Source organism: Oncorhynchus mykiss, chromosome 1, assembly GCF_057628025.1.
Source record: "Oncorhynchus mykiss isolate SJ-2025 chromosome 1, ASM5762802v1, whole genome shotgun sequence".
Lineage (NCBI taxonomy): Eukaryota > Metazoa > Chordata > Actinopteri > Salmoniformes > Salmonidae > Oncorhynchus > Oncorhynchus mykiss.
The window spans coordinates 43330726-43342443 of NC_143022.1; the positions used below are offsets into that span (position 1 = coordinate 43330726).

At 42.0% G+C, this 11718-nt stretch overlaps 1 protein-coding gene across 3 annotated transcripts in view; it reads left to right on the forward strand.

Annotated features, from left to right (window-relative positions):
• mtss1la (MTSS I-BAR domain containing 2a) overlaps positions 1 to 7285 on the forward strand; it is a 45222-nt gene extending 37937 nt beyond the window's left edge. Inside the window, exons 10-14 of one of the 3 annotated variants that reach the window (XM_021601399.3) lie at positions 2246 to 2320; positions 2889 to 3044; positions 3453 to 3608; positions 3832 to 4000; positions 4117 to 7285. In XM_021601399.3, coding sequence (XP_021457074.2) covers positions 2246 to 2320; positions 2889 to 3044; positions 3453 to 3608; positions 3832 to 4000; positions 4117 to 5024 — 1464 coding nt within the window. In that variant the 3' untranslated portion in view covers positions 5025 to 7285. The remainder of the gene's footprint in view (positions 1 to 2245; positions 2321 to 2888; positions 3045 to 3452; positions 3609 to 3831; positions 4001 to 4116) is intronic. The other 2 variants (XM_090231093.1, XM_090231096.1) reach the window with 2 other exon arrangements.
• The last annotated feature ends 4433 nt before the right edge of the window (positions 7286 to 11718 follow it).

Genomic DNA, 11718 nt, shown 5'->3' on the forward strand with positions numbered 1-11718 from the left:
TACTTCTATTTATTAGTATTTATTTTAAAATAATTTCCTAAATACTTACAGTTGAAGTCGGAAGTTTACATACTTAGGTTGGAGTCATTAAAACTTGTTTTTCAACCACTCAACAAATTTCTTGTTAACAAACTATAGTTTTTTAAGAAAGTCGGTTAGGACATCTACTTTGTGCATGACACAAGTAATATTTCCAACAATTGTTTACAGACAGATTATTTCACTTATAATTCACTGTATCACAATTCCAGTGGGTCAAAAGTGTACATACACTGAGTTGACTGTGCCTTTAAACAGCTTGGAAAATTTCAGAAAATGATATCATGGCTTTAGAAGCTTCTGATAGGCTAATTGACACCATTTGAGTCAATTGGAGGTGTACCTGTGGATGTATTTCAAGGCCTACCTTCAAATTCAGTGCCTCTTTGCTTGACATCATGGGGAAATCAAAAGAAATCAGCCAAGACCTCAGAAAGAAAATTGTAGACCTCCACAAGTCTGGTTCAACCTTGGGAGTAATTTCCAAACTTGTGAAGGTACCACGTTCATCTGTACAAACAATAGTACGCAAGTATAAACATCATTGGACCATGCAGCCGTCATTCCGCTCAGGAAGAATGAACGCACTTTGATCCTAGAGATGAACGCACTTTGGTGCGAAAAGTTCAAATCAATCCCAGAACAACAGCAAAGGACCTTGTGAAGATGCTGGAGGAAACAGGCACAAAAGTATCTATATCCACAGTAAAACGAGTCCTATATTAACATAACCTGAAAGGCCGCTCAGAAAGTAGTAAGGTCATTGCTCCAAACTGCCATAAAAAAAGCCAGACTACGGTTTTCAACTGCACATGGGGACAAAGATCATACTTTCTGGAGAAATGTCCTCTGGTCTGATGAAACAAAAATAGAACTGTTTGGCCATAATGACCATCGTTATGTTTGGAGGAAAAAGGGGGAGGCTTGCAAGCTGAAGAACACCATCCCAACCGTGAAGCACAGGGGTGACAGCATCATGTTGTGGGGGTGCTTTGCTGCAGGAGGGACTGGTGCATTTCACAAAATAGATGGCATGAGGATGGAAAATTATGTGGATATATTGAAGCAACATCAGACATCAGTTAAAGCTTGGTCACAAATGGGTCTTCCAAATGGACAATGACCCCAAGCATACTTCCAAAGTTGTGGCAAAATGGCTTAAGGACAACAAAGTCAAGGTATTGGATTGGCCATCACAAAGCCCTGACCTCAATCCTATGGAAATTTAGTGGGCAGAACTGAAAAAGTGTGTGTGAGCAAGGAGGCCAACAAACCTGACTCAGTTACACCAGCTCTGTCAGGAGGAATGGGACAAAATTCACCCAACTTATTGTGGGAAGCTTGTGGAAGGCTACCCAAAACATTTGACCCAAGTTAAACAATTTAAAGGCAATGCTACCAAATACTAATTGAGTATATGTAAACTTCTGACCCACTGGGAATGTGATGATGAAATAAAAGCTGAAATAAATCATTCTCTCAACTATTATTCTGACATTTCATATTCTTAAAATAAAGTGGTGATCCTAACTGACCTAAGACAGGGAATTTTTACTATGATTAAATGTCAGGGATTGTGAAAAACTGAGTTGAAATGTATTTGGGTAAGGTATATGTAAACTTCCGACTTGAACTGCATTTCAAATACTATTTTCAAATGCATGGGAGTGTATTTTAATCAGTGTATTTTCAAATACTTTCATGTGCATTTCCAAATGCATTACAATATTCAACTACTTGTCTTTCCAAGTAAAAAAGATGTAACTTCCATATGTCTTTAAAAGTAATTGAAATATCCTAAATAGTATTTGAACCCAGGTTTGGTAACGTGAGAATCTTCTTTCTGGCTGGTATGTGTTATTACTTATACCATCAAGCCTGTTAGAAGATGCTATAGTTTTCCTCCATGATATACTATGAATTATTGTGGCAGATGGCTGTTAAAATTTATCTGTACATAGAATGGGAATCTGATGCAATCTTCCAAAGCAGAAGAGCAATATTGTGTGATGGTTTGTTGTAGAAGAGTAAATAGTTCCTTGAGTCATATTCTTTCCCCTCTTTCCCCTTATTTTCCCTCCCTCTCACTCACTCTCCTCCTCTTTTCTCAATCTCACTCACTTCTTGTCACTCTTTTAATCTATTTCACCCTTTCTCCATCTCTCCCACTACTCTTCTCTCTCCATCTCTCTGATTCCATCTACAGAAGTCCACCAGCTCAGCCTCCTCTGAGGCATCAGAAACCTGCCAATCTGTTAGTGAATGCAACTCTCCCACCGCGGTTAGTACACAGACAGACAGACACAGACAGACAGAGACAGACAGACAGAGACAGACAGACAGACAGACAGACAGACAGACAGACAGACAGACAGACAGACAGACAGACAGTTGAAACCCAAGGAATTGTGGGGATTAAACGGCACCCATGTCTCAGAAGGGAAATGGAAGGAAAAGAAAGACAGAAAGAAAGAAAGAAAGACAGCCAGCCAGAAAGAAAGACAGAAAGAAAGAAAGAAAGAAAGACAGCCAGAAAGAAAGAAAGAAAGACAGCCAGAAAGAAAGAAAGAAAGAAAGAAAGAAAGAAAGACAGCCAGAAAGAAAGAAAGAAAGAAAGAAAGAAAGACAGCCAGAAAGAAAGAAAGAAAGAGAAAGAAAGACAGCCAGAAAGAAAGAAAGAAAGAAAGACAGCCAGAAAGAAAGAAAGAAAGAAAGAAAGAAAGAAAGAAAGAAAGAAAGAAAGAAAGAATCTGTGTGACATATCTATGGCTTAAGAGGCCCAGAGGAATCTTGCTATAGTACAGTATGTGATGAACACGATGACTCAGACATGTCTGTCCATTCCGCAGTTTGGCTCGGGCTCATCCTTTGGTACCTTCCGCCCCGCTCTCTCACACACTGGCTCCATCAGGCCTCTCTCTGTCATACTTCCTGGGTCCCCCACATTTAACCGCTCTCCTGGATCCAAAACCCCTTCACCCATCTCAAAGGTTCCTAGCTGGAAGGTTTGTTTTAATTTGCTGCTTTTCTGTTTTAATCTTTTATTTGCTTAACTGCTTTTTCCTTGGCTTTAACAACTAATTTGCATAACTCATGATGCATAATATCTTCAGGATCCATTCTGTTGTCGAATTCCGCTTTCAAATCTCTCATGCCAAAGATTTGCTAAGCTGAGCGGACTTTGCTAAACTCATTGTAATAAAGGACTCATTCTTAGGGCTGAGATCTATTTGTGTAGACAGCACAAGCAGATTTGGTACCATGCTGTTAGAATTTAACCTCTTCATGGACCCTCATACTGCTTCCATTGTACCACAATGGAAAGACTTCTGAACTGCTGAATGATAGACATGTCCAATCCAAGGGTACATTGTTTAGTTAATTTCCTCATTGCCTCAATATTACTGTCACAGGATTGGTCTAAAACCAGTACCTATGAGCCCTCATTGGCCAGAGAGTCATTGGACAGGATGAGGGAGCAGGAGGTTCCTTCCAGTCCTAAAGGGTTCTCTGGGATGCACCCAGACACTCATAGGTCCAGGATGGCCCAAGCTACTATAGCAGCCAAGGTAATGATGAGCACACTTTGGATGCAGTAACAGTACTCAACAATCAGCATGAGTTGTTGAGATGTAGATTTTAATGTTTGCCACTACTACTGTTGTACGGTAATGTGAGTCTCCTCTCTGTTCTCTCTCTCTCTCTTTTTCTTTCTTTCTCATTCTGTTTTTTCTCTCTCTCTCTCTGCGTGTGTGACCATGTGTGTGTGCGTGTGTGTGTGTGCGCGCACAGCACGGCGGTGAGGCCATGTCCCCAGCAGCCAGTACACTAGCCATGGTGCTGACCCGTGGTCTCAGTATAGAGCAGCAGAAGAATAGCAGGGAATCTCTGCAGTACTCCAGTGGCTACAGCACCCAGACCAACACACCCTGCTGCTCAGAGGACACCATCCCCTCACAGGGTAACATACTCTGATCAACACCAGATAACAACACGTATCCCTTCTAACAGTAGTACCTGAAATTGTATAGAAAATCCAATAGGATCCGGCTGTCTCATTCTCTCTGCTGTTCTCAGGGTCTGACTATGAGTGCTACTCTCTGAACGGGGACGCTGATACCAGCAGGGAGGCTGACTTCGACAAGTCCTCCACCATCCCCCGCCACAGCAACATCGCCCAGAACTACCGCCGCATGATCCAGACTAAGAGGCCGGCCAGCACCGCCGGGTTACCCGCCGGAGTGAGCCCTCCTGGTGGTATGCATGGAGTGATTTATGGGGGTGATGGAGGGCGTGATGGGAGGCACGGAGCCATCACCTCTGGAACAGCCACCATCCGCCGGACCCCCTCCTCCAAAACGGGGGTGAGACGCACACCGTCCACCTCAGGCCCCATCGCCATCCGCCCCCCCATCGTTCCAGTCAAGACCCCCACGGTGCCAGACTCTCCTGTCTACTCCCCCTGTTACTCCCCCAGCTACTCTCCCAGCCTTATCCAGAGCATGGGCAGCGAAGAGTACCTGTATGGGGACGAGACTCCATCCAGCGCCTTGGAGTACATGAAAGCCTCCCCCAAGCGGCTGAGCCTACCTGACACCACCGCCTGGAGCTCCGGAGGGGGGCTGGACCAAAGTGTCTATGCCCAGCAGCCCCCTGGCATGACAGGCCTCAGCCTAGAGGAGGACCCCCAGCTGGCAGCCAACCGCCACAGCCTGGTGGAGAAGATCGGAGAGCTTGCGGCCAGCGCCCACGCCCTGGGCGAGGGTCAGTTCCCCTTCTCCTCTCTGGACCCTCTGCCAGCGGACCCAATGGGTACCAACTCTGTAACCCAACACCCACAACAACCACCACACAGGCCCCAGGAGGGTGTGGACATGCTGGTGTCCATACGGAGAGGTGTGAGGCTCCGCAAGGCGGTCTCCAACGACAGATCAGCCCCCAGGATACTGCAGGATACTGCAGCAGCATCCAGGATACTGCGGTAGTATCTACCGGGACTGACCACAGAACTGTGGTGCCACTGCAAGCTCTGGTAGTGAAATGAATGAACACTCATCTTCGACAGGAAAAGACTGCATGAAAGGAAAGGGAAAACGAGTGTCAATGTGTAAAGATTCAATGAATGGCCATGGGTGGCCAATGGACAAATTTCACGTAATGAATTGCGTACAAATGTATTTTTATGTCGTATTCCTATTTCCCATGTTGTCTGTGGGCTTAGTGGCTGTGGTTGTCTATTCCCTCTGTCTCCTAATGAATCAGCCCAGGCACCTTTCCTATAGACTCAGTGATCAGGGCCTGTATTCACAAAGTGTCTCAGAGGAGGTGTGCTGATTCGTGTATAATGAATCTATAATACAATTATTTGGACAATGGTGCTGAGTGATTAGTGCTTTTTGAGGTCTGTTTGGTTTCGGTTTGATTATATATACAGTACAACTACTCATTCAAGGGTTTTTCTTTATTTTTTACAATTTTCTACATTGTAGTATAATAGTGAAGACATAAAAACTATGAAATAACAATTGCCTTGATGACAGCTTTTTTTCTTCTTTTTTTTCTCCCCAATTTCGTGGTGTCCAATTGTTTAGTAGCTACTATCGCTACAACTCCCGTACGGGCTCGGGAGAGACAAAGGTTGAAAGTCATGCGTCCTCCGATACACAACCCAACCAAGCCGCCATCCAACCCGGAAGCCAGCCGCACCAATGTGTCAGAGGAAACACAGTGCACCTGGCAACCTTGGTTAGCGCGCACTGCGCCCGGCCCGCCACAGGAGTTGCTGGTGCACGATGAGACAAGGATATCCCTACCAGCCAACCCCTCCCTAACCCGGCTGACGCTAGGCCAATTGCACGTCGCCCCACGGACCTCCTGGTCGGTTATGACAGAGCCTGGGCGCGAACCCAGAGTCTCTGGTGGCACTGCCCCACCCAGGAGGCCCTTGACCACTGCCCCACCCGGGAGGCCCTTGATGACAGCTTTTTAATGAAGACATTGTCACATCGTTTGTAATAAATGGACCAAGATGCAGCGTGGTATAGTTCCATCCTCTTTATTTTGAAGTGAAACTCAAAGAAAACAATAAATGCAAACCGAAATGCAGGCAACCATACATAGTCAAGATCCCACAAAGCACAAATGGAAAAAGGCTCCCTAAATATGATCCCCAGTTATTGACAACGATAAACAGCTGCCTCTGATTGGGAACCATACCAGGCCAATATCGAAATATAATCACCTAGATGTCCCACCCTAGTCACACCTCGACCTAACCAACATAGAGAATAAAAAGCTCTCTATGGTCAGGGCGTGACAGACATCAACACTAGGAAATAACACATGTATTAACCAAAAAAGTGTTAAACAAATCAATATAGATTTTAAATGTTATGTTCTTCAAAGTAGCCAACCTTTGCCTTGATGACAGCTTTGCACACTCTCACTATTTTAGTAGTTCTTCAAAGTAAATAAGGCATACTTTTATGACTGCTGAATACCAACTATCAAACACTTAAATGATGTATTTTCAAGAAAAAATACCTCATGAAGCGAGAGCTCTCTCTCGATCGCACATTAATCTGTCTCTTTTACGTAGTTGGCGTAAAAGAAACAAACCGGACCAGTAGGCGCTCAATGGATTATGGTCATTGTAGTTCATGTTTTCTGAGCTTAACAATGTAGAATATTGGCCTGTTGGAAACTACTACAACATCACAGAGTTTGGGCTTGATCTGATTGTTCTTTAGAGAAACTGCATAATGTGTGCATTGAGTTTACAGAAAACTGAACAAAATGAGCTTCAAATAATTGAACCAATGTCTGTCAGTTTAGTTGTTAAAATACGGAAAAATAACTGAAATGTCAGTTAATCACTCAGCACTAATGGACAAGGAAGATTGTATCCTAGATCAGCACTCCTACTCTTAAATGCTATATGAATATGGGCCCAGGAGGTAATTTCAAAATGGCAGTTGAATGCTGTGTCTTATTGTGTGTGTACTAACACAGCCATCTGTTGTCTGAAAGTGACGGGGCTAAGTTGCTCTGTGAGCCTGGCTGTATGTTATGTTGTGTATTATTATACTGATGTATGTATTGCTGTTTGTATCATAAGCTGAACACCAATGTATGTTACATATCGGAGAAATGTAAAAGTCATGTAAAATAGGAGCGATGTGGCAGTGGTTTTATTGCTGTACTGTACTATCAATTTATTCTGCAATTAAACCAACCTTTTCCTGTAGAGGGATGTTGCCCTTTATTTTGAGCCTGAGATTTTATATGATGCACAACAATGGATTGAGGTTTTACAGTTTTTATGACATCCTATATGCTAATTGAAAATCCAAGCAAGTATAGTTTTCTTATGGAATTGTGATTAGGCTATGTAGTAGTTTAGATGAAGGAACAAAGGGTGAAAAGAGCACATGGTTATCAGGACAGGTGGAGTAAGAGCCATTTCAGCCTGGTTTCATAGACTAGGCATAACACACTAAATGTAAATCTGGGACATTCATAAAAGTTGCATGTCCGAATCTTATCAGGGACAACTTTAGCATTTGAGCTAATAAGCAACTTTCAACTACTTACTACGTTTTAGCTACTTTGTAACTACTTAGCATGTTAGCTAACCCTTCCACTAACCCTAACCTTAACCATTTTAGCTAACCCTAACCTTAACCCTTTAACCTAACTCTTAACCTTAACCCTAACTCCTAGCTTAGCTAACATTAGCCAGCAAGCTAAGTTAGTGTTAGCCACGTAGTTAACGTTAGCCACACCAAATTGGAATTCGTAACATACAGTACCAGTCCAAAGTTTGGACACACCTACTCATTCAAGGGTTTTTCTTTATTTTTAAAATTTTCTACATTGTAGTATAATAGTGAAGACATAAAAACTATGAAATAACACATATGGAATCATGTAGTAACCAAAAAAGTGTTAAACAAATATATATTATATTTGAGATTCTTCAAAGTAGCCACCCTTTGCCTTGATGACAGCTTTGCACACTCTTGGCATTCTCTCAACCAGGTTCACAAGGCAGTCACCTGGAATGCATTTCAATTAACAGGTGTACCTTGTTAAAAGTACATTTGTGGATTTTCTTTCCTTCTTAATGCGTTTGAGCCAATCAGTTGTGTTGTGACAAGGTACGGGTGGTATACAGAAGATAGCCCTATTTGGTAAAATACCAAGTCCATATTATGGCAAGAACAGCTTTTCTTGAAGACAGGAAGGTCAGTCAATGCGGAACATTTCAAGAACGTTTACAGTTTCTTCAAGTGCAGTCGCAAAAACCATCAAGAGCTATGATGAAACTGCCTGTCATACGGACCGCCACAGGAAGGAAGACCCAGAACTACCTATGGTGCAGAGGATAAATTCATTAGAGTTACCAGCCTCAGATATTGCAGGCCAAATAAATGCTTCACAGAGTTTAAGTAAGAGGCACATCTCAACATAACCTGTTCAGGCGAGACTGCGTGAATCAGGCCTTCAGGGTCGAATTTATGCAAATAAACCACTACTAAAGGACACCAATAAGAAGAAAAGACTTGCTTGGGCAAATAAACACGAGAAATGGACATTAGACCAGTGGAAATCTGTCCTTTAGTCTGATGAGTCCAAATTTGAGATTTTTTTTCCAACTGCCATGTCTTTGTGAGACGCAGAGTCGGTGAACGGATGATTTCTGAATGTGTGGTTCCCACCATGAAGGATGGAGGATTAGGAGGTGTGATGGTGTGGGGGTGCTTTGCTGGTGACACTGTCTGTGATTTATTTAGAATTCAAGACACACTTAACCAACATGGCTACCACAGCATTCTGCAGCAATATGCCATCCCATCTGGTTTGCGCTTAGTGGGACTATCATTTGTTTTCAACAGGACAATGACCCAAAACACACCTCCAGGCTGTGTAAGGGCTATTTGACCAAGAAGGAGAGTGATGGAGTTCCGCATCAGATGACCTCGCCTCCACAATCACCAGACCTCAAACCAATTGAGATGGTTTGGGATGAGTTGGACCGCAGAGTGAAAGAAAGCAGCCAACAAGTGCTCAGCATATGTGGGAACTCCTTCAGAACTGTTGGAAAATCATTCCTCGTGAAGCTGGTTGAGAGAATGCCAAGAGTGTACAAAGCTGTCATCAAGTCAAAGAGTGGCTACTTTGAAGAATCTCAAATATAAAAAATATCTGGATTTGTTTAACACTTTTTTGATTACTACATGATTCCATATGTGTTATTTCATAGTTGTGATGTCTTCACTATTATTCTACAATGTAGAAAATATTTTAGTTTTTTTTAAATACTTGAATGTGTAGGTGTGTCCAAACTTTTGACTGGTACTGAATATGTTTTGTAAATTAGTAACATATGGTATATTTAGCAAATTCTTAACATAACATACAAATTATAATTCATAACATATCATCCGAAATGGATGATGGACATCCATAGCATACAAATTGTAACATATGCTAATTGGAGTGTCTCGGCTCTACATACAGAATGATACGAAATGCGCTGAGATCAAGTTGGCCATTTTGATAGGATCTATGATAGGATCTATGATAGGATCAAGTTGTTTCTCTTGAGCTGTAATTTCTTACAACTAGAGAGCAGTCTCATGTCAGGTGGTGCATGTGTTTAACTTCACAGGTAAACAGGTAGCAATCATCCATGTTTGAACAGGAGATACATTTTGCTGCTACTCACAAGATTACTCTACTACAAACCATCACCACATAAAAAAATATACAACTCTTGACATTTGAAATAGCCAATACAGATGGAATCTCCCTGACAGGACACTATGAGACTGAGCACTTAATAATAACCAGAGAGGCTGCAATATGTTGACTGGACTGAAGGTGGCGCCAGACACCTTTCACCTGCTTTTTGAAGCTTAGCTGAGTGGGCGAGATTTTAAAGCCACAAGAAGAGGACATCCGGAGCGACAAGCGTGGACGGTGGACGGTGGACATTCCGAAACTTGGCAATCTTCCTTCCTATATGGCTTAACAAATGTAGTAAAAAATATTAGTCCGTTTCCCCCACCTTCATCCAGAGAATGAATTATACAATAGAATTATACAATAGAACATATTCTAATTATCTCGCCTTCGTATGATGAATGGGACATTCTGGAAAGTATTTCATCTGTTTGTATACGCATCAATTCTTTTTAATCTGAATAGTACATCATTATCTAATTCCCACATCTTCCATCTCTCTCAGATAAATACAATATCTGAGATATCTGAGAGAGACGTCTAGTACTGATGATTTTTTCAGTTCATTTTTAATGACATAATTATCTCCCAGCTCCTCTGATAGTAGAGGAATTCGTTTAGTGAACTAGTAGGATAGCATGATTCTGTCAGAGCTGCAACAAGGTCTCCCTTTAATCAATTATTATTTGTGAGTGTAATCACTTGGCTTGGGACTCAAGCTCTTCTAATCAGTATGGCCATAAGAGAGCCTCTCTGCTGAGCTTCACAAGAGACCCTGTTGGCGCAAGGCCTTGTGTGTGTTTGTTAGTTAGAACCAGCCTATTAGGTAGACAATGTTGTTACTATAATTTACAATGAAGGCCTATGCTATTCTCTGGGCTTCCTTCATGACTAAATGTCTTTGAGTTGGAGGAATGTGAAGAATATATTCTCTCACACACACACATTGGAAAACCAACCAACAATAAAACTTTCACTCATCTCAGTCTGTTCTTTGATACTTCGTTGCAGAAGATGATAGTGTATATGACCATGACAATCGAGAAATGTAAAAGACTAAACTCGATTTTGAGTATGATGCTCTGTTCATAACTAATGGGTATCTTCTTAACCGTTCATTAATGCACAATGATCACTTCCATGCCGTTACAGTGTAGCTGAAGTAGTTCTCTAGGTGGTCCCTTGAGGGAGGCTTACAGCTCTGGGCCAATTAGCAATAGTTGAAATATCCTTATTTATACAGATTCTTTATGGCTACAGTAGCTACAGTAGTTTCCCAAGGCTTTTATTGAGGACAAATAGCCGGAAGAGCTACAAGCACAGGAATACTACTTAGTGTGCGTGTGTGCAGAGTCAGTATGAATGTATGTGTATGGAATGTGTGCGTGAGCAAATGAAGTGTGTGTGTGTCTGTGTCTGTGTGCATACATGGACCTCTGTGTCAAGATTTTGATCGTATGATTTAATTTGCCCTTTTTTTATTTAACAATTATTATTATTATTAAGTCATACAATCAAAATCTTGACACACAGGTCCATGTATGCACACACACACACAAACACTTCATTTGCTCACACACACATAACATGCACACACATTCATACTTACTCTACACACACGCACGCTCACTCACGTAAAATCATCATGTACACTGCTACTACTCTGTTTATCATACACTGAGTGTACAACAGTAGCGGTGCGTGGGCAAGATCACTGGGGAAGCCTAGCCGGGGAAAAAAGCCATATTACAACCTATTTGTTGTGATAATTGTGTTGTTTACCCTATAACCTGTTAGTTCATATGCCTTGTCACCGTGATATATAGGCCGGGGTGAAAGTAAATGTCAAGAAAACTGTAGGCTACTACACCACTTTTTACCATTACCGCATGTCAGAGGCATGAAAAATGAGAGAATGGACTTGAAAATGGG